This window comes from Centroberyx affinis, unplaced genomic scaffold (assembly GCF_046629955.1).
Source record: "Centroberyx affinis isolate AG114_WGS23_722 - 3 ecotype Tasmania unplaced genomic scaffold, CSIRO-AGI_Caff_v1 ptg003958l_1, whole genome shotgun sequence".
Taxonomy (NCBI): Eukaryota; Metazoa; Chordata; class Actinopteri; order Beryciformes; family Berycidae; genus Centroberyx; species Centroberyx affinis.
Genome location: NW_027281780.1, coordinates 541,397 through 563,590, shown reverse-complemented (window position 1 = coordinate 563,590; position 22,194 = coordinate 541,397). Strand labels below are relative to the sequence as shown.

Genomic DNA, 22,194 nt, shown 5'->3' with positions numbered 1-22,194 from the left:
ATCACCGCACCACGCTACTGTACATGTTTAGGAGCGGATTCACTGCCTCGTTAAGTGGGGTGAAGAATTGCCACGTTAAAGTAATTAGGAAAACACGGGGCGTTTTGGCCCCCAAATGGTCTCCATATATATCATGGTATCGAACGATGGCTGGCAGAACCAGAGAGATGAATGTGTGTGAGAGCGGAGGAAGGGAAAGACCTGGGAGAGGATTGCTGTAGGATACAGTGAGGGGAGGAGGAGAGGGGGGGGGTTAGCCAGCCTGAATAGCCGATAATGAGACAGGAGTCTGCTGTATTTAAGGCGCAAAGCAAAGCACTTGAAATTGTTCGTCTGTGGGGCTTTTTGTCAGGCGGATCTGTCAAAAATGTGTAATGAAGATGCTGATGAAGAGGATGTGGTTAATGCGAGTGGGGAGCGAGGTAAACCCTTAGAGGTGCGAGTTAACATATGGCACAGATCAATTTTTTGATAGGGGCTCATTAGTGGGGAATGCAGTGGACACTCCATCAGTGTGTGTGCGGAGGGCAGGGCCTAATACTCAGGGCTGGCCGTGTGTTTGATCACTGATTTTTACAGTCTCTGCATTTGTCTGCAAGTAGAAAAAAATAACTGCTCTGCATTATGTTGCATTTGAGATGTGAAATTCTCTGCTGTGTTGCATTATATTGAATTTAAGACTTAAAGAAAACAGCTATTACTAATTTACCTTGCATTTCTGGGCCCATTTTATTGTTTGTTGGTGTATTTTTCTTATTCCCATGCATAACTGGCCGAATGAAGACATCATGACATCACATCGAGATATTTGCGTTTTCAACTGTCTAAAACATCAATAGTAAACATCAGGTTTTGGTGTCAGTCCCTCAGAATCAAAGAGCAAGAGCTTCTTTCTAGACTCACCATTTTGCACAGACGTTCAACAATCGTACAGGGAGAAATCCATCATAGAAGAGACAAAGAGACCAATTTCTCCACCGACAGCAGCCTCACTAGACCAGAATGCAATGCAGCCACAAGACATGTTGAGTTTTGAGTAAGGAGTTTGACTCTTGCTTTTTCTCAGCTGGAAAAACTCGCCCTCTTGCTCTTGCTATCGCTATCACTCTCTCCACCTACACATACTGAGGGCAACAAGTTCAGGCCTGCTCTCAGGGGGTTGTCGAAAGGCATTCTGGGAAATGTACAAAATCACTAACTTAAGTAGCAGTAGATGAGGCTGAGGGAATGGATGCAGACTCTGCTATCGTGATGAAAAGAGAGAGCAGTGATGATGTTTTTAATCCACACCATTATGGATGATTCTGTCATAACGTATGCTGATGACAGTTTATTTTCTTCTTCTTCTTCTTCTTCTTCTTCTTCTTCTTCTCCTCTACCCCCCACCGTAGGGTCCTGAAGGTGTTCCTGTCCCGCACGGCCCAGAGGATCCCCTACATGACCAGCTGGCGAGTGCTGCGTCTGCTGGGCATCATCCTGCTCATCGTCTGCTGGTTCCTGGTGGCCTGGACGTCCGCCGTCTGCCAGAACCTGGACAGGAAGCTGGCGCTCATCGACGTGGGCTACACGCCCGACGGGCTGCAGTTCAGCATGTGCCTGCTGGATCGCTGGGACTACATGATGGCTGTCGGTAGGCCCTGTTACCGCCTCCATAGGGTGTTATGAATAGATTTATATACACTACTACTTTATTTTTACTATTTTCCACATTTTAGAATAATAGTTAAGACATCAAAACTATGAAATAACACAAATGGAATTATGCAGAGACCAAAAAAAGTGTGGAACAAATCAAAACTATCTTATATTTTTGATTCTTTAAAGTAGCCGCCCTTTGCCTTGATGGAAAAGCAAAGGCTTTGGAAAGAAATTCATACATAGGCATCAACTTCACTATTTATATTTGTCTAAGAAACAAATTTCAAGCATTTAAGCAAAAGCCTTTAGATCAAAATGGCTTTAAGAGAATGAAAAACATAGTACATTCAATCAGGTGTGTCCAAACTTTTCACTGGTAGTGTATATACTGAGATTCAGCTTTCCTGGATTGATTTATAAACAGTCTAAATGTATGGAGAAAGTCCCCAAATGACATTCAATCAGGTGTGTCCAAAATTTTGACTGATAGTGTACACTGTACTGTGTGTATGTGCCTGTGAGTGGGTCAGTAGAGTGGGAAAACATGGTGGGTGGGTTATATGAGGTATTCATGGCATAAAATCAAGAAGTAATTTGTTAGGCATGATAGCATTTTCCTGAGTTCAAAGAAAACGAGAGAGATGAAGGCAGAGTGAGAGAAGAGGTGAAGGCTGGGGGGGAAATTGATGGAGAACTTGGATGAGTGAGACATTTTGCCTCGCTTCATGTTTTTGGCATTTCCCCCCTAAAAGAAGACATTAATCCTCTCTATCGCTTTGGACGTTTTCCCATGTTATGGAGGAGAGGGGGCAACTTACACACGAATAAAGACAGATGAAAGATCAAAGATGTTTGGAGGGGAGCAGAAAGCGTGAGCATCATCTCACGGTGAAGAAATAAACATGCTGTTTTAAACATGCTGACTCAGGCTGCATGAGAGAGAACCGTGGTCCCGTTTGACTTATGGGAAAACAGGTGGGGCCCCCAGCAGCACCTGCATGCTGTGATCTGAGGAGGCCACATTTTTGTTGGGTTTATTTGGGACCAAAATAATAGGTTGGCAGGTCTTTGGGTCATTTGGGGACTTTCTCCATGCATTTAGACTGTTTATACATCAATCCAGGAAAGCTGAATCTCAGTATATACACTACCAGTGAAAAGTTTGGACACACCTGATTGAATGTACTATGTTTTTCATTATCTTAAAGCCAATTTGATCTCAAGGCTTATGCTTAAATGCTTGAAATGTGTTTTTTAGATAAATATAAATAGTGAAGTTGATGCCTGTGTATGAATTTCTTTCCAAAGCCTTTGCCTTTCCATCAAGGCAAAGGGCGTCTACTTTAAAGAATCTAAAATATAAGATAGTTTGGATTTGTTTAACACATTTTTGGTCACTGCATAATTCCATTTGTGTTATTTCATAGTTTTGATGTCTTTACTATTATTCTAAAATGTGGAAAATAGTAAAAAATAAAAATGAGTGTGTCCAAACTTTTGACTGGTAGTGCAGGTCGCTTGTCACCTTGCTATCTTGATCCTCACATGCCCTCACTTAACCCCGATGAATAATATTTTTTTTCTGCGTGAGCGAAAGCATCTACTGCATACTGTTGTTGATCCTGCTGTGAGGAACACACACAGTTCGATCAAACCTGACAGTCCCTCAGTTCAAGCAGACAAGCGGCATAAATGTCAAAATAACAGGGACAGATTTTCACGGGGAAAGCGGTTTGCCTTTATTGCCGCGGAGCCGGCTGCCCGGGAAACGTTACATGGGGTTGCCATGGAGGTGTGTGGGGATTTATTAAAGCTTTGACGGGGGTTGCAACAACTCCATCTGCAATCATCTGTCAAACGGCGTCCAGAGAATACAACCGCGACTGTTACAAATGAGTTTCATAGCTTTTATTGGACAGACCATTTTTCTGTATACCTGTGTTGTACAATCTTTTGCACCGATGTCCATGAGAGCGCTGAACTGTGAAGCTATCAGTGCTGCACATATGGCTCGGCCTGAGCAGCTTACACACCGCATACCGATAGCTTCTTTGGCCTGTGTTCACCGGTTCTTTCTCGTTCTCGCTACCCTTTGCTGTCTAGCCGAGTTCCTCTTCCTGCTGTGGGCGGTGTACCTGTGTTACGCTGTCAGGACGGTCCCATCGGCGTTCCACGAGCCTCGCTACATGGCCATCGCCGTTCACAACGAGCTGGTCCTGTCAGCTATATTCTATGTCATCAGGTAACACAAACCCCACCCCCATCATCTGAGATAACTTAAGACAATCACAGGAAAGTATTTACATGTCAGTTCAGCATGTTTCCCTGTGAGTGACAACTTACCTGACACTATCTGAGTAGTCCTGGTGCAGTAAGCCCCACCCATCTGGTACTCCAAGCAGGATAAAACAAACAAACAAAGGCCCAATCACATCTAGAAGGATAACTATAAAGATAACTATAACTATTAAAAAAAATGTAAATACGTAAAGAGAATGTCTGTGTTCCCACTACAACAATAACTATAAAAACATCCAAAACCATAACTATAACTATATTTTTGGTTCGATCTCAGAGCGATTTTTTGAATGCAGAGATAACCATAAAACATTTTCAACAAATCAAATTAAAGCTCACTACAGCAATGTATCATTTGCTGAGGAACTGATCACAGATACCGCTGTAGTGTGAATGCTTTAGCAACAATATACAGTTATAGTTTATAGTTATCTTCATATTTATCCTTCTAGATGAGAATGAGCCTTAAGAATTACTAGCAAATACTGCATGGTCCAGGGCTAGTCTGTGCATTTGACATATTAAGCGTGTAGTGTGTGTGTGTGTGTGTGTGTGTGTGTGTGTGTTCCACATGTTGTGAATCTAAGTGAACCGCTACATACTTAATATCATGGCCTTTCATTGCTGTCTGCCTCTCTCATTTTGACGTTTATGTCCTCCAGTAGATTGCCTCATTTCCACTGTACAGGCTACTGCACAGGCTCAACACCTCTGTTCATGTGGGGGTTGTTTTCATTGTATTCGGATACGCCCTCTCCCTCCAGTGTACATGTCAAGTAGCTGCACCATGCAGTTTATAAATGAGATGTTTCAGCTGACAGCGCCAAAACCATTCCTAGTTGGAGCCCCCCTAATTGCGAGCTCAGCTCCATCACATTATTTACTAATTAACCATGTCAGAATGATTTATGTTTTTTTAGATAGCATAAATAGCTGGAATCATTGGCAGCAATATTCCAATTACAAATTAACATCCATTACCAATAAATTGCTTGTCACTGATGTATAGCCAGATAGGTTCCTGAAATGCAGAGTTTACAGTTTAACAGTTTAGATGGTATTTGAACATCTGGCTGTGTGTGTGTTTACAGTGGCGACTCCTTTAATGGGGCTCTGCAGCCACGGTGTGAGGCTGCTGTCTGCAGCAAATGGCCAGACAAGTCTCCTCATAAATTGGAGCAGTTGCCTGGTGTGGCGAGTTGATTTTGAGTGGTTGCCACCAGAGACTACTGCTTGGGCTTGTTAGAGGCATCCGGCGCCCATTTCTGTTACTCGCAGAACCTGCTATGTGATCCCACAGTGACCAGTTAAAAGTCAGACTTCCTTGAACAGCGCGATGGTAATCAGGTTACAGTCTGGTCCAGGTGTGAATGGGATGCTGAGAGAAAATGAAAAGAGACTGTAATAGCTGGAGGAAGAAGTTTGAGCGATGTGAATATTTCAGTCAGATGCTGCAGGCTGAGCGGAGACAGTATGCCAAGGATATTAAATCCTCATCTGCTCAGAAACTTAGTTTGAACTCCTTACAAAAGATGAAGGAGGGAGGACTTCAAAGCTTTGGGACATTTCATATGCTGGACCTTTGCCTTCTTTCGTGCCTTTAAGCTATTACCGCAGTAACTGTTCGTTAATTAGCCATTTTCCAACTTCAACAACGTAATGAGCCTGCTAGATGACATTTGCTGGGATATGGACTCTCTAGTGGTTGAATTAGCATCTGACAGGACATGCCTTCACATCCTTAGCGCGCATGAAGTCTCACTGCACTGAAAGGCTGTTAGTTCATTTTAAATAAAAGGCTGGAGCTACTCCTAGCGCCACTATTGTTTCCACCAGTAATTATCTCATTTTCCACCGACTGCTGCGCCGCAGCGGGATGAGCGTATTTCTGTCTGATGTATAAATAGTCAAAATCTAGTGACCACATCAAGGTCATTGCCCTTTATTGTAAATCCAATTCCAAGTATGAAGAAAATATCATATCCTCGTTGGCAAAGGGATCGCTCAAGTGGAACATTATATGAGCCCACTTCAAGCAGTGGAATTGAGTGTTAACGCCTAGACAGACAGCGCATAAATCTACTTTGGCTTAAAATAAACACGTTATATCTTGTCTCTGTCTTTCCCAGCTCCATCTGTGTCTAAGAGGTTTACTGCAGACGGAGCAAATTACATTCAGCTCTCTCACACTAATAGGAATATTATATAGCATCATTTAGTCATACTCTACTGTAAGTGTGCACTTTTTCACAGATTTGGAACTTGACAATCAGGCATTCATTAAGATGTTCAGGTTGTGTTTATTAACAAAATATTTTTCCGTCGTAGTCAAATAAATGTGAGTATTGATATTCATTATAAAATATACAGTTGTCAGTGAAATGTGGAAAGGCTGAGTAGCTTGATTAATGACCCTGCATAATATTATACATAGCAAAATCAACAGTGATGTTATCTGCACCCATTTGATTAACATTAGCTAAATATAGAATATGGATGCCCCTCCTGTTGTACTTGTATTTGGATTCAAAAAAATCTCTCTTTCTCTCTCTCTCTCTCTCTCTCTCTCTCCCCCTCCCCCCTCTTGTTTTTTCATCTTTATGTCTAAACAGGTTCACTCTGGCTCCTGAGCTCCATCCAGACTGGATGCTGCTGCTGTTCTTTACCCACACCCATTTAACTGTAACAGTCACTTTGGGCCTGCTGCTCGTCCCTAAGGTAAACGTCCCAATTCAGATTTCACACGTTACTTTGCTTCTCTATACTGTTCCTGTGGGATATGAAAAGGTATAGAAAATACGTAGTCTGTGTTTTTATTTTTGACAAAGTATTACAAGGACAAAGTTTGACATTTAATGCGTTTGATGTATTAAATGTTTATTCATCCCATGAAATTTGCAACAACATTGGGCGATATGGCTGTCCTTGCTATTTGAGCCTAGACTTAAAGCTATATTACTTTGTATGGATGAATTATTCACTTGATCGGATTTCAGTAAGCTCCACTTTTGTTGCTGAAGACATCACAGTTCATGAAGCAGCTCAACAAGCCATTTTGGTCTTTTTTTTGCCACCCTTCAGTTCTTGTTTGCTGGCACCCATATGAGAGATGATATAGCCTCTGAGGCCTATGAGGATGAGCTGGACATGGGTCGTTCCGGGTCGTATCTCAACAGCAGCATAACGTCAGCATGGAGTGAGCACAGTCTGGACCCTGAGGACATTCGGGTAAGCAACGTTTCCTTTTACCTTTCCCTCACTCAATACCCTTTCCATTGTATAACCTGGTGATGCCTTTTGAATCCTTGTCCTCTGACTATAGCAAAAATACTGAGCCATGGCAGTTTTTTATTGCAGACACCAGACGAAATGGGCCATCTCAGTTCTATTAATGGCTGTGGCGTAAGGTCTTGCGACAGTCTTTGGGAAAAACGTACCAACGTGAGCAGAGGTTTCTGTTTGTCTGTTAGAGCTGAAGAAGTCTCTCTACCAAAGATTTGGGCACTAGGTCCACTCCAAGCCTATTTACCAGAGGGGGTGATATGATCAGATGATATCCTGCTGCTTGAGAGCAGTCACTGTATCAGATGGGCACACAGGCAGAAATACAATAAATTCAGGACCAACGCTTAGAGGCTGTTTCAGACCTAACATTAAAACACACTCCGTTTCCTTATTTAATGCTGTCCAAGACCGTCCTGTCTTTCCTTTTCTGTCAACACGCATGTGATATACTGTAGTGCATCATTTAACAGCTGTTTGTAGTCACGTGCCATGAATATGTACTGCATGTTTTCTGTGCAATAGAACGTCTGCTTTTTTGTAACACTGTGTCTTGAGTAGAAATCACATTTTTTAAAACATTTTTCAAAAATTTTGAAATACAGATATATGTTCTAAATAGGTCAGTAATCAATTTGCTGTTTTTTCTTTCCCCACATTTTTCGCAAATGTGCAGGAGGAGCTTAAAAAACTCTACTCCCAGTTGGAGATTTACAAGCGGAAGAAGATGTTGGCAAACAATCCTCACCTCCAGAAGAAGCGGAGCTCCAAGAAGGGCCTGGGCCGCTCACTGATGAGGCGCATCACTGAGATTCCTGAGTCGGTGCACCGGCAGTGCAGCCGTGAAGACAAGGAGGCAGGGGAACACGGCAGCAACCGTAACAGCATCTGCGTGTTGAGGAAGAACCCCTTCGATCCGACTCACCCGGGCAAGCCGGCGAAAGAGGAGACACTGAAGAACAAGGTTTTCTCTCTGAAGAAGTCCCACAGTAGCTACGACCACGTCCGTGACCAGAGTGAAGACTCTAACAGCTCGGCAACAGACAAGATGGAGGTGGCCACAGCTGAAGGCTCCCTCCTGGATACCCTCATGGGCAAGAAACTGGTCAAGAAGAAGTCCAACGAGAAGATAGATGCCACCAGTGAATCTACCGAGTCAGTCCCCTTAGTCTGCAAGTCAGCAAGTGCCCATAACCTCACCGCAGACAAGAAACCAATTCATCCGAGAACCTCCATGCTGCAGAAGTCCCTCAGTGTCATCGCCAGTGCCAAAGAGAAGACTTTGGGCTTGACAGGAAAGACCCAGAGTGCGGAGGACAGCAATAAGAAGAGTCAGCCAAAGAGTAAAGACACAAAGGCCAGCGCAGAGCCAGAGGATGAATGCCATCCCAAGATGATTATCAGTCAGTCAGTTGAATACAAACAGAGTGCAGCTAAAGGCGGGATCATGAAACAGCAGGTGAGCGGGAGCCAGCCGTCTATCTGCTCCGAGTCAGCAAAGGGCAAGGATCTCTACGATCTGTCAGAAGTGTGTCCCTGGGAAGTGGAGGATATCCCGACTCCCTCTGAGAACAAGGTCCAGAAGCATGTGTCCATAGCACCAAAAGAAACCACGACAGTCCATGGAAGCGGCACCAAGGGAGTCAAACCTCAGAAGCAGAAAGCTTCCGATCAATCTCCGTCGAGTGCCAGGCGTTCTAAAGAAATTCAGAGGACAGCTGCTGACCGGGCAGAGATTTGTCCATGGGAAGATGGAAGTGAGAGTCAAGCCAGTCAAGGGGAAGGGTCAAAGCAGCAACCGTCCAGTCAGGCGAGCCTACCCGCTAAGACCCCCCAGCCTCATTCTACAGCAGAGAGTTCCAAAAAGCATCGGGCTGATGTTTGTCCGTGGGACTTTGAAGAGGCCACAACAAAGACAGCAGAGCTGGCTCCCTCACCAGATACGACACAGCAGAGAAAAGGCACCTCTCCAGTGGATGGGAAAGGGAGAAGTACCCCTTCAGAGCCCCCCAAAACAGGAGGCTCACTCCAGCCACAGATTTCAAAAGCTGACGTATGTCCATGGGAGTACGACAGCACTGCTGTATCTCCAAATTCTGAGAGAACACCTAGTCCCTCTCAGGTTTCAAAAACCAAGGAATCACCTTTGAAAAAGAAGGGCACGCCTTCCACAAGGACAGTTGAGAAGGAGAAAGAGAAGTCAAAAGACACTGACGATGAGAAAAGCAGAACAAAAGCCAAGGACAAGGGTAAATCTTCAGAGAAACATGCGAGCCAACAAAAAATGGCCGAGGTTTGCCCCTGGGATGTAGAGAGTCCTCAGGAGGTGCCAGTGGTAGAAAAAAGGAAAAGTGCTAATGTTGGAGCAGCCAAAGCAAAGCCGGCTGAAGTCTGTCCGTGGGATTTTGAGGATCCATCACATAAAAAAGGTACAGACACGAGTGCTTCTGTAGTCAAACAGAGCAATCCAAATCCCAAAGGGGGGGTTGTAGGTGGTGCAAAAAAGGCAGATGTTTGTCCCTGGGACTTTGAGGATAGCACATCAGGCAAAAAGGCATGACACTCAACCTAAATGGACAACTGAAATTATAGTTCTTGTTGTATACTTTTTTTCCACTTTAAAATCGTGAAATATTACCTTTTACTATTAGTACGGTGACTTGGAAGAAAAAGTTGATCGAGTTCCACAAGTTGCCTTCCTTTCCAAGGTTTTGTTCCAGTTTTGTCTATTTTCAAAATAAGTAAAATGTACAAAAACAAAACATCAAGATGAGCATTCCAGATTATTACAGAGAAATCCTAAAGATAAATCTTAGCCTCTAATTATGCAACTTTTAATTCAGCCTTTTCACTTCATGTGCAATGTTGAAAATCTGCATCTATCATGTTCTATATTCAGTCAACATTTATAATTCTGACGTTTTTTTTTTATTATTTGTGACTGCATTAACATCATCACACCTTGGAATAGGATGTGACATTATGAAAATGGAAGTGTAAAGAAAATTATTGATGTGTATGAGAAACATAAGCATGAATTGTAGGTTGAGGTACAAAAGAGCAAAAGCCAAAGAATAAGGGAACATCTTCAGAGAAGGATCTTCATTTAGTTAGTGTGTGTCAAGCCAAGGCGCTGATTGTGAGGGAATCAGTCTATAGCACTTTAGCCAACTCATATTAAAAGAACTGAGGATTTTATGTTCTCTCACTATGAGTTCCTCTCGTACATCTCGTCCTCATTTTCAACATCATGGCATGACATCACACAGGATCTCACACATCGACTAAGCGTAGACGTGTGAAACGCTGAGATTTTATTTTTAGATTTCTTTAATTGTAGTCCTCAGCAGAGTCAAATGCTTCCAAGTCTGCAGAGATGTATTACTGTATGTGCCTAACTAACTAACTAGAATTGTCTTGTATCAGTCTCATGTAGTCTGGGGTGAAGCAAGCGGCTTCTCCTTCAGCACTCTGTGGAGGTGAATTATATAAACAGCATGCACAGCCAGATAAGCGAGAGTAGTTGGACCCTTCTGGTTTGTCAACTAACACAATTAACGTGTTGACAAATATATAATGTTATTTTGTTTGACTCTCTAAATGCCAGTGGTTCACCCTTTTCTGCTTTCATATTTCCAAAAGCTCGTTCAGGGCGGTAAAAACTATATGAGAGCAGCATAACGTGAATGTGTGTCAAAATTGATGCCCATACATACTCTGTAAAAAGTAAGGCTAGCTCCTTTTAAAATCCAGAGGCAGCCATTTGCACCAGCTTTGTTCCTGAATCCAACATGGATTTCTATCTTGCCTTGCACACGCACGTGTGTGTGTGTGTGTGTACACAATATCATATATTTATGTAAAACTGCGATGCAATGCTCAGAGAGAGTTGTCCCACCAGGGCTTTCTCTCCTCTGTTAGCCCTCTTTACATTCCCACAGCCTCAATAAACAATAACAATGTTAAAGGTGAGTCTCTCCTTTAAAAAAAAGCTGATGCAAAATGCTGCTTCAATTTTGAGAGGGATTAAAATAAGCGTTCTACTGCCATTACTTTTCTCTGTGTATTTCTGTATTAAAGGTACACTTGTAATATCTTAATGCATGATGTTCCAAATTCAATGCAAGGTAGTCTTAAGCCTAATTAACTAATTATGCCAATAATTAGATAATTAGCCTTAATAATCTGGTTATCAATTAATAATCTGACTCAACTTTTTTGAGGGTTATTTGTTCAGTATTTTGTATCAAAATGTCTAAACTTTCATCGCATCATTTCCACCCTGGGATTAAAGAAGAAAATAGTTGCTCAATGAAAAGTATATTATCCCGCACTAATATTTAAAATAATAATTTGTGTAACGCCTGACAAGAATTGCAGTTGTGTGAGGAAAATTATGTATCAATATAGCACCCATTTTACGGTCTCTTGTGAGAAATACATGGCATCTTTGAATGTTGTCACTGATAATGATTATTATCTGTAATTGCTGTCAGATTCCTCCTCACAAAAATGTCCAAGCTCTCTAGGAGTTTATTAATTGTGATTAAAATGAATGTTTGTCAGTCTGAATCGTACCAAGTCCTCATTTGAAACAATTTGGTTCTTAAAAAACAAACGATGATATTTGTAGGCTTCCTTATCGCATGGCCCGTATTTCATCAGATTTTGCTTAACATACCAAACGCGCTTCTACATCCAGACTCGATAAACATGATTTAGATGCTATGTCTTATTTCTGCCTCCACCCCTCTGAGAAATTACGTCTGCCGCTGACCTGTGGGGCTCGTCTGAAATATTTCAAAACGCGGAGCATCGGCCTCAGAGCGTGAGATTTGTCATCACCTCTTCTGCTTTATGAGCTCCTGCGGGAACGGTGTCTGAGAAGACCTGTCACCGCGCGGGGATTGATCGTAATGCTTTGATGGACCCATATGATATTTATGAACCAGATGTTAGGCATCATCCATCACATGCATTGTGATGCTGCGTTCTGGCTCCCACTACAGAGGGAATCCTGACCCCCACTATCACGAACCACAACCACCGTTTCAAAAGGCCTTTCTTGTTTTTGTTTTTTTTTTTATCACAGAAGCTGACTTCATTATAAAGGGCCTCATTGGAATCACTGCCAAAATGTATTTTACTGCCCTTTAGTGATGAATTGTCCACACTAAAATATAAACACAGAACCCTTTTTTGTCCCCATAGGAAAACTATTTTAAACATGGAGACCTTTAAGTGTGAAATGATTATGATTTTGATAATGATTTTAATGATTATTAGGCTTGTTCTGTATGACACTGTTTCCTTAGATTGAGCTCATAAAGGTTCTGCTATAGTGAAACATCTGTAAAGCAGTGCAAAATTCAAAATTATGTTATTTTCAACAAACAGCAGACTAAGATGGTGAGATTCGTACTTCTTTTGGCTCTCAAAACAAGTTTTTTTTTTAAAGGTTTCACACACTTTTGCCCTGTTATACTTCCAGCAGAATGACAGTGGGATGGAGCAGGAAGGAAACATGATTACAGCTATATTAGACCAGAAAATAATACAATACAGTACAGTACAATATCCCACCATTACACTATAAAATATGTAGTTCACGTTTTTGCATAAGTCAATTTGTTTTATTCTTTTGCTTGCATAATTTCAAATTATGTGCTTGCTGTAGCATTCCTCAGTTCGGTCGGCTCATAGCTATCTATGTATTGAATTGTGTATACATAAATCAGTGTCTTTCTCTGGAAGTTATCATTGTATTTCAGCAGTATCATCAATGAGTCAGTGAAAGTTTCTACCATTTACTTGGGTGTGCAAATCGAGACCATTGTTGTTGTACCATCTTGACATAGACAATACTGTGTCCTGTAGCTCTGTGTCCACCAACTGGATTTTTACCATGGTGCGTTATGTTTGCTAGCTTCTTTGATTTAAACCTGACTTCTCTTGTGACCAAACCAAGTCACCCAATGGCAAATACTACTACTACTATTACTACTACTACTACTCAATGCTGTAACGTCGTAAATCTTGCTCTTGTGGCTTCTGCATGAATTCAAGAAATTAGTAGGACCAATGTTTCACTGCCCTTGATAGAACAAAAAAAGAAAAAAAACAACTTGATCTTTTATGGACTGTTACAAGTTGTATAGTGAGTGATACTGTCCCTAACCCACTGTATTATGTGCTTGTTATAACTATTGCTCTATGACAAGCTTATAGCATCGATATATGGGAATATTTGGTAGATTTATATTGTGTTATATTGTGATAGCATGTACATAAAAGATACCTCCTCTGCAATAAATATTTATATGAAAATGAAGTGTGCACTTAATGTGTTATTTAATCACACATACAAGATTTGAATTACAAACAAAAGTGCATGTTGAGGGAAAGATCTCTCAGCATTTTCACTCTCATCTCACACACTCTGTCCTCACTGCAACGGGTCAAGTCCCACAGGAAGCGGGTACAAGACACTCCCATGATGCATTTGTGCCCAGTAATCATCCCTGTCTCAGGTTCGTTTACTTATGCTCCATGCAGACTCAGAGTTGGAGAAATGCAGGCCTTTAAAAGCTTTCTGCATCATAACCACTTTAGGATAGTCGCATGCATGTCTTGGCTCCTGTCCTGAAATGCTTTTATGGGTTGTTGTGGTCTTTCGGACCGAGATCAATGGGAGTTCTGCAGAGAGCGAGAGATAGAAGATGGTATCGGATGCTGACTCCAGACCCTCTGCAGGAAAACTGTACGCTGTGACTCAACTGTATTTTCAAAGGCCAAAATGATTATTGGCCGAGGTGAAATTATTTATTTCCCTAGCCAAAGGAAAAGTATTTGTATATCCAGACTTTCCTCTCTTAAACTACACTATCAGTCAAAAGTTTGGACACACCTGACTGAATGTACTATGTTTATTATTATCTTAAAGCCATTTTGAGCTAAAGGCTTCTGCTTAAATGCTTGAAATTTGTTTCTTAGACAAATATAAATAGTGAAGTTGATGCCTATGTATGAATTTCTTTCCAAAGCCTTTGCCTTTCCATCAAGGCAAAGGGCGGCTACTTTAAAGAATCTAAAATATAAGATAGATTCACTTTAACCCTAAACCTAACCCTAATTCCATTTGTGTTAATTCATAGTTTTGATGTCTTTACTGTTATTCTAAAATGTGAAAAATAGTACAAATAAAGAAATTTGCATGTGTCCAAACTTTTGACTGGTAGTGTACATCATAACCCCATAGGCCTACTTTTAATTATGCATAATAAACATTAAATGAAACACACAGCTTCTACATTATCAGAAGTACTTAGGTTTATTCAAATATATGGGCAGTGATGCAGCTAAAAAGCTTAGCAAAAGGGTATTGTATAAACAAAACATGTTAGCATTGATTTCTGTTTTCAAGAGCACTTTCCGAGCCTGTCTAATAAATAGAAGATCAATACGGCCTGCTGCAGGGAACTAAAATAAAGAAATGTCAGAGAGGGAAACGGCAAACTATGAGAAATGACCTGTAACGAGGAGATCATTATTGATATTCCAATTGATATTCATTACAATTGGTTTGCATCCATTGGTCATCCATGGGGGAAGAGTGAGTGCAACATCCAATGTATTGAACATGCACCCTAAATAGAAAGACTGTCATGGTTTCTGGCATGGAAGGAGCATGAAAGGTGTGATGAGGAAACTTTTAGATGTAGAACCATATTTTTCAGAGGTGCATCATGCAAGATTCTACTTAGAACATGAACATTTATATTTTTGAAGCATTTGAATTGTTGAAACTGGGTTACAATGAATGAGCAAGTTCAGTGTCTTGCTCAAAGACACTTCAACAGGGACCGTGGCTGTTGATGGACACACTCCGGCTGTTAGGGAGATTGAACCCATGACCCTTTCAGTTACAGAACACTCTCTCTAACCACTAAGGCACTCTGCTGCCTTTTGTGCACAAGCAGAAAGAAATGGAAAAAGATGCCAGGTCAAGTTGCAGCTGTAATGTTGACACACTTAAAAAAAAATCTTCAATTCTGCTACTAGTCCATCTAATATTGTATGTTTTTGATTTCAAGGTTCATCTGCATGTCAAGCCAGGACGCCCTTGTTATCACTGTGATACATAAACCAGCCGAGACTCTCAGGACCAATACCAGCCAATTTTATAATATAGTATATGTAGCAATTATGGCACAGCATGTTTTTTCCCCCTTTTTTTATTCAGAAATACAATGACAAAATGATTGCTAGTATGAAAGTAAAACTTGTTATTTAATATTACTGAAGTTATTAGTCCTTTACTAATAATACAATACAATACAATTTTACAGGATGAGATCAGTTGTGCTTTTTATAATATTGAGCATTCAACATCAAGTAACATTTTTCCTCAAAATGGATGTACAGCATTTTGGAATGAAACCCCTGAAATCAAACAACCTTTTCCAGTTGGGTTTTTTGTGGATTCAGTCTTGCTTGAGACTACACTGTTATCTGGCTGCTAGTGGATGTCTTGTATTGATCTGGCATGTTTTGCTTGAGTGTGAAATTTCACTTGCTGAGAACAACCTAGTTGGTTAGCTTTCAACTCTTGAGGCTAGACAATCCCATAAAAACACCATTCACTCAGCAGACTCAAGTTCTCCTTGATTTCTGTGTTGATTTCAAACCGCTGTGTCACCTTATCCTGCTCCAGCTCCCCTCTGAAACCAATCCCACCATCTCTACTGGAGCCCAGGAGATTCGAATGAATGATCATACAGAGTAGGTTGTCTGTACAAGTAATATCCACCTTAAAGACATCACAGATTGGAGTTTTAGATATACAAACAGAGCTCTGGAGGCAGAAATAATGTCACTGGTTGAGTTAAACATCAGTGGGCAGAGCCAAAGAATCACAGATTTTCAGAAGTTAGCTAACTGGCAAGCTTGCAGAAGGATCTCTGGTCAAAATATAAATAAAACTGGGCTTCAGTCTAACATTACTTAGCCATTGAGTTTTAACTGGACCACTGACAATTCCTCTAGAGCAGCTCTGCTTCTGGGAAATGTCTGTATAACTAAAACTCCAATCTGCCTCATTGTTATGATGCAGCTTGTGAAAGTCTTACTGTAGACCTATATTTGGCATGCATTGATAGTGGTTTATTTACACTTGCTGCAACATGCAGCTATGAGCTAAGCTATTATGAACGGTTGCTGCAAAAGACACACACAAACATGCACTGCAATCTGCTTTACAATGCTTGGGATGAACAATGAACTGCACACTGAGCCCTCTGGATCTCCCATTGTGCAAATCACAGTTGGACGGTTGTGTGTCGGTGCTTGTTGTTGTCTTTGCGGGACACATCCTCCAGCGTGGCAGGACTTATTTTTAAACCTCAGACGATGACCGGTGTGTCCGCATGAATCACAGCCTTTCGTGGCGTGGTTGTGTGGGTGGAGAGGGGGTGGGGGGGTGGGGGGGCAGGATGAGGGACAGGAGATGAGAGAAAGCTGATCGCTGGGCACAGGCCAGCGTGCTCCGCTACTGACTCATCTGTCTCTCAGATGGACGGAGGGACGGCCGGCAGGGGGTGGTGGAGGAGGGGGAGGAGGGGGAGGAGGGGGCGGGATGTCGAGGTCATCTCGTGTTGCGGTGGGCTCATGAGTCACGAAGGAGAGTTGGGGGGGGGGGATACAGCAGGAGCTGTATGCCGACACACAGCCTACACACACATACACACACACACACACACACACACACACACAGAACTGTACAATGTATTTACAACTAATCACAAATCTTATACTGTACTTGCCGATCCCAGCTGGAGATAAGCACATTTTTGAAAATTTGAAGGACTTCATTACCCAGAAATCATGTAATGTGACGTCAGTAAACTGCACACACCTGGGATCTAAATTTCTCCTTCTTAGCAGCTGTAGCAGTGGAGATATGTTGGGGAAAAAAATCACAGCAGGTTCAACCATCATTAGTGAGTCCAGCTTTCTCCGGATGCAGCGATCACTTGCTGCTGTTGGGACAAAGTTTTGTATTTTGCTCTTAATTATTCCTGAAGAAGATTTCCTGCCAGACATTTGAAATAAATTTGGGCAAATATGGCAAATCTACAGGCTCTCTAAGTGGGAATGGGACTCTTCTCTGTTTCAGCCTCAGTTAGTGATTTAGGGGTTTACGGGTGTATTTTCATAAAAGTAATGTTTAGTCCAACTTTAAATAACCCCACTCACACAAGTGTCGGTGTCAACTTTCTCCTCGTATAAAGAAATCACAGCCTCCTATGATGCATGATACATCACCCCACCTCGTAGTAGTCGTGTTTGATTTGCTTGAAACCGCAGCCAGTAGGCAGCCCGCCGCCCACCAGGCCGTGTTCCTACATGTTGTGAAGCCACGCTCCGGTCTGGACTCCTACACAGCTTCTCCAGCCTCAGCGGCGTCATGAGAGGAGAGGTGAGGAGAGGAGAGGAGAGGAGAGGAGAGGAGAGGAGCCCCCGGTGATGCAAGCACCCGTGACTCACCGAGAGGCTCCGCTGAGCTGCTCCACCACCACTACCTCCTCCACAACTGGAGGGTTGGCAGCTAGGCCAGAATGCACGCACAAACACACACACACACACACACACACACACACACGCTTGCACTTCAGAATACAAGCAGGTATGCATACTCACAGACACACACTCACGCTAAAAGCCTCCTTTTACGTGAATGAATTGGTCATCAAATGGCTAATACCACGTCCCCGTCAAAAATTTCTCCATAATTTGAGTCAAACTGCTGGAAATACAGACGCTTTACACCTTCAAACTAACGTCATCGTTGTAGCCCTTTGACTCATTCAGGAGAAAGCACACACCTGGTGACGCATTTCTCAAAGATTGACAACCTGTCATTTGAAACACAACAGGCAGCCATATATCCTTCCACCCACTCACATGCCCATGCAGTTTACGTAATTTCACAGTTTATAAGATGTAAACAAAACTGAATCGACAATGACGCCTTCCATACTGCTGGACCTTTTAAGTCAGTACAGAAAAGCATCAGAGCAAAAAGACTACAGATAAAGCTTTCGTTAGGATTCTGACAGGACAAGTGTGATGCTTCTCATGCTTGAATAAATATCCATAAATGATCGCTATTATTATTAACAAACAATATTATTCATTGTGTAATTCATTGTGATTGCACAGTTTGGTGCTAACTCTCAGCCGCCATGGGATCATTTGAATTTTGATGTTTGACACAAATACAAAGGTGCAAAAAACCCGCAGAGAGCTACAATATAAAGCTGAACAGAAAAAAAGAAGCATAGATCTAGATAGATAGAGATTGTATGATAATGGAATAACACCTACACACTTCACAAACACAGATGAATACCACTGAGGAGAAAATGTGTATGCTAAAATTGGATATCCACCATTTGGCAGCTATTCTTATAATGTGATTTATTGCACAAAATTATGATACTTTTGAAAGGTTAATAGGTAATTTATTTCCCTGGCTGACACAATGAGATCACTTCTGGATCCTCTCTACATTATTGAATGACTAACTTTAGGTAATGGCTTTTGCCCAAAATGGATAGTGTTTTGGAAATGAACTCCTCAAATATTGGCAATCAATGTTGCTATTAGTGATTCTGAAATCCAAGATGTCATTAATCACTGGGCTCCTCCACGAAAGGCCAGGCTTCATTAGATATTTATGAGCCAAATTATATATCTAAACTGCTTAGCCAAGTCAAATGATCCCAGCAACACAGACGCACGCTCGTGTAGGATGCAGCTTTACGGCAATTATCTTTACTGCAGACAATACACACACTGATTACACTTAACTCTACGCCAATTACAATCCTGTAACAGAGGGTTGTGAATTTCCCGGGGCCAATCTGAAAACGCTCGTATCTCCTTGTAGGAATAGGAGAGCGCTTCCCAAATGATGAGTCCTCCCTGCCTGTCTCTCCTCTCCTCTCCTCTCCTCTCTTCTCTACTCTTCTCCTCTCCTCTCCTCTCCTCTCTTCTCCTCTCCTCTCCTCTCCTCTTCCCCTCTCGTCGCTGCCTGTGATTAACTGCCGGGGCCCGGTGACACCTCGCCCAATTAGGGAAGCCCTTCAGCCTGTGAGCTGAGAGGAGCCCGTTTCTGAGAGAAATTCCTCTTCTTGCTCCTGTCAGACAATATACTCTGCCATTTGGAAGACAGAACACCCCCGCCAATCCGAACACACACACACACACACACACACACGCACACACACACACACACACACACACTGAACTTGCAACACATTTTTGTGTTTTTGTGCGTCTGTGTTAGTGTGTTTGTGTGTGATTATGTTGTGTGTGGTGCATCAGTATCTTTCTGTCTCTATCTCTCAGGCTCTCTCTTGCTGTGTGTGTGTGTGGTGTGTGTGCATGTGCGTGTGTGTGTGTGTGTGTGTGTGTGGGGGGGGGGGGTGCGTCAGCGTGCACGAGTGCTTGTTTGTATGTGTGTAAAACCGAGGTATCTTACCCTCTTTTATTATTTCTGTTTTCTGGAAAAGCAACAAAAGAATATATTGAAACTTGAAACTGTGTGTGTGTGTATGTGTGCGTGTGCGTGCGTGTGTGTGTGTGTGTTTGTGCGTGGGGCATCACTCTTTTTCTGTCTCTATCTCTCTGGTTCTCTCTTGTTGTCTGTGTGTGTTGTGTGTGCGTGTGTGTGTGTGTGTGTGTGTGTGAGAGAGAGAGAGAGAGAGGGACGCACTTAGCACGGCACAGCTTCATTAGACGAGTCCTGGTAACATTTCCTGCTTTAATTGGTTAACACCAACACGGACTGGCAGGAGGGAGCTCAGCTGCGCAGCGCCCTCTAGCGGACAGACTGCCGCTCCGCTGAGAGAGGAGAGAGCGGAACACTCGCGCGTGACGTCGTGACGTGCACAGTTTATGACGTATGGTTCATTAACAATCCACAGGTCGATTCTGTGGGTTTGAATTAATTTAGTCACCATTCGCCCACCTCTCCTCTGCCTCTGGTGGATCCTTGTCTCCTCTTCACTCTCCTTTCACCCTCTCGTTTTTTTAGGAACCATCACAAGGTAACAAGTCTTGGTAAATGGTCACGTGTTGTTGTGGGTTTGTATGATATCTAGCAAACTTCTGATTCGAGTAAGGCTATCTATCTATCTATCTATCTATCTATCTATCCTTTTTAAGGGGAAACTCAGGGTGCAAGGCGTTAACTTTATTTTTATTTTCAAAGAGAGAAATATTCCAGTCACAATGCAGTAAGGCATAAAATACTCCCCTCTAAGCAGAGAAAAGTTTGTATCTATTCTTTAATTTACTTATATGTTATTATTACCATTTTATTTTATTTTGTAGCATTATTAGTGTTATCAGTATTGCTTACTACCAACGCTTTGGCTCACTGAATTGAATTGAAAGGAATAAACAACAAGCATAGTTGCATAAAATGAGAAGCAGAGACAATTAAACTATCTATCTATCTATCTATCTATCTATCTATCTATCTATCTATCTATCTATCTATCTATCTATCTATCTATCCATCCATCCATCCATCCATCCAAGGAAAACCATGTTGACTCCTGAATGTGACCAATCACCAGCAGGTCTTCCTCAGTGCCCAACTGGATTAGCAGTGGTGTGTAACGTTACAGTAAACTAAGACCTACTCTCCCTGCATTCACATGCTATCAGATATCAGGAAACGATTTTCCTTTCACATGAATGTCATTCAAAGTCGGATGATGATGCTAGAAATCTGAGAAAAGCCCAGGTTATGACAAAAAGGTATGACACAATGATGACCTTTAACCTTCTCAACATGTCAGAAAAATCAATATCTGATACACTTTCTCTCCTCCTCCTTCTTACAAAGAAACTCCTTTCAAATGCAAGAAGCAGCCAAATCCACATCATCCTTTTTAGGACGTCCATGTTTGTTTATAGTTTGTCTTCCGAACAAAATAGCATGTGAAAGCAAAGCTGTTTAGCAGCCGACTTGGAAGTCCCAGATTTCGGACCTTCCCTGTTTTATCTCAGTCCTTATAGTTGCAATGGGAAAGGAAAAAACTCTCAATATGGCTTTGCTCCACAAACATTGCTTCTTCCCCTGTTGTTGCTTGACTGTGCTTCCAATTTGGAGTTTCTGGAGTTTTTCCAGCTGAGGTCAAGATTATGTAAAACCTGTAGAATCGTGTGTTACAATTTTACATACAACTTCCACAGGGCAGGAGGAGTGTGGAGGTCAAGAAGGTGAGAGAGGAGTTTTTCCACCTCGACAGTGAGAGGGCTGAGGGCTGGAAGTCCAAAATGTCAAGCAGGCCTTCTCCCTTTGTTTGCAAGGAGAGTGGATATGTACCCAGCATGTGAGTGACAGATTTCCTGTTGTTAAGGACATGATGTACTGAAGGTCTACTTCAAATTCGACAAAGGAACTTGATTATTTCAGGTCTGTTCTCCTAAATGAGGATTACGATGAACACGAACATGGGTCTGATGACAGCTACGGCCGCGGCGCTGTTCACGCAAAAGTGGAAGCGCCACAAAAGGACATCCAGCTCAGAAAGGACAAAGGCAGGATCATCTAATAAACAGATTTATTTTGTCATTCCAGTTCCTTTTGTACAGAAACCTGACGCTTGGCACTCCAAACTCAGCCTCATCTCTGTGTCTTTCACCAGGGACCGCTGCAGCACAAACACAGACGCCAGGCACAAAGCCCAAGGCCAGGAGCCTGGTGAGTCACAGCCGTGCCGACGTGTGTGAATGAAGGCTAAATTAACGTTCATTCAGTGAAACAGGATTTCATTTGACGTCATCGGTCTTAATCGCTCGGTAATAGGCGCTTACAGTAGGTAACTGTTCTCCCTGCAGGTAGCATCCAGGCAGCTGACTGATGGATACGAGGCAGCCGCTCTCAGGGACAGAAGTGAG

The 22,194-nt window shown here is 42.2% G+C and overlaps 1 protein-coding gene across 1 annotated transcript in view; it reads left to right on the top strand.

The window, feature by feature from the left end:
• Positions 1–9,778, top strand: part of gpr158a (G protein-coupled receptor 158a) — a 67,785-nt gene extending 58,007 nt beyond the window's left edge. The window contains exons 7-11 of the mRNA XM_071541845.1: positions 1,392–1,630; positions 3,742–3,880; positions 6,549–6,654; positions 7,018–7,164; positions 7,895–9,778. Coding sequence (XP_071397946.1) covers positions 1,392–1,630; positions 3,742–3,880; positions 6,549–6,654; positions 7,018–7,164; positions 7,895–9,778 — 2,515 coding nt within the window. The remainder of the gene's footprint in view (positions 1–1,391; positions 1,631–3,741; positions 3,881–6,548; positions 6,655–7,017; positions 7,165–7,894) is intronic.
• Positions 9,779–22,194: the final 12,416 nt, after the last annotated feature.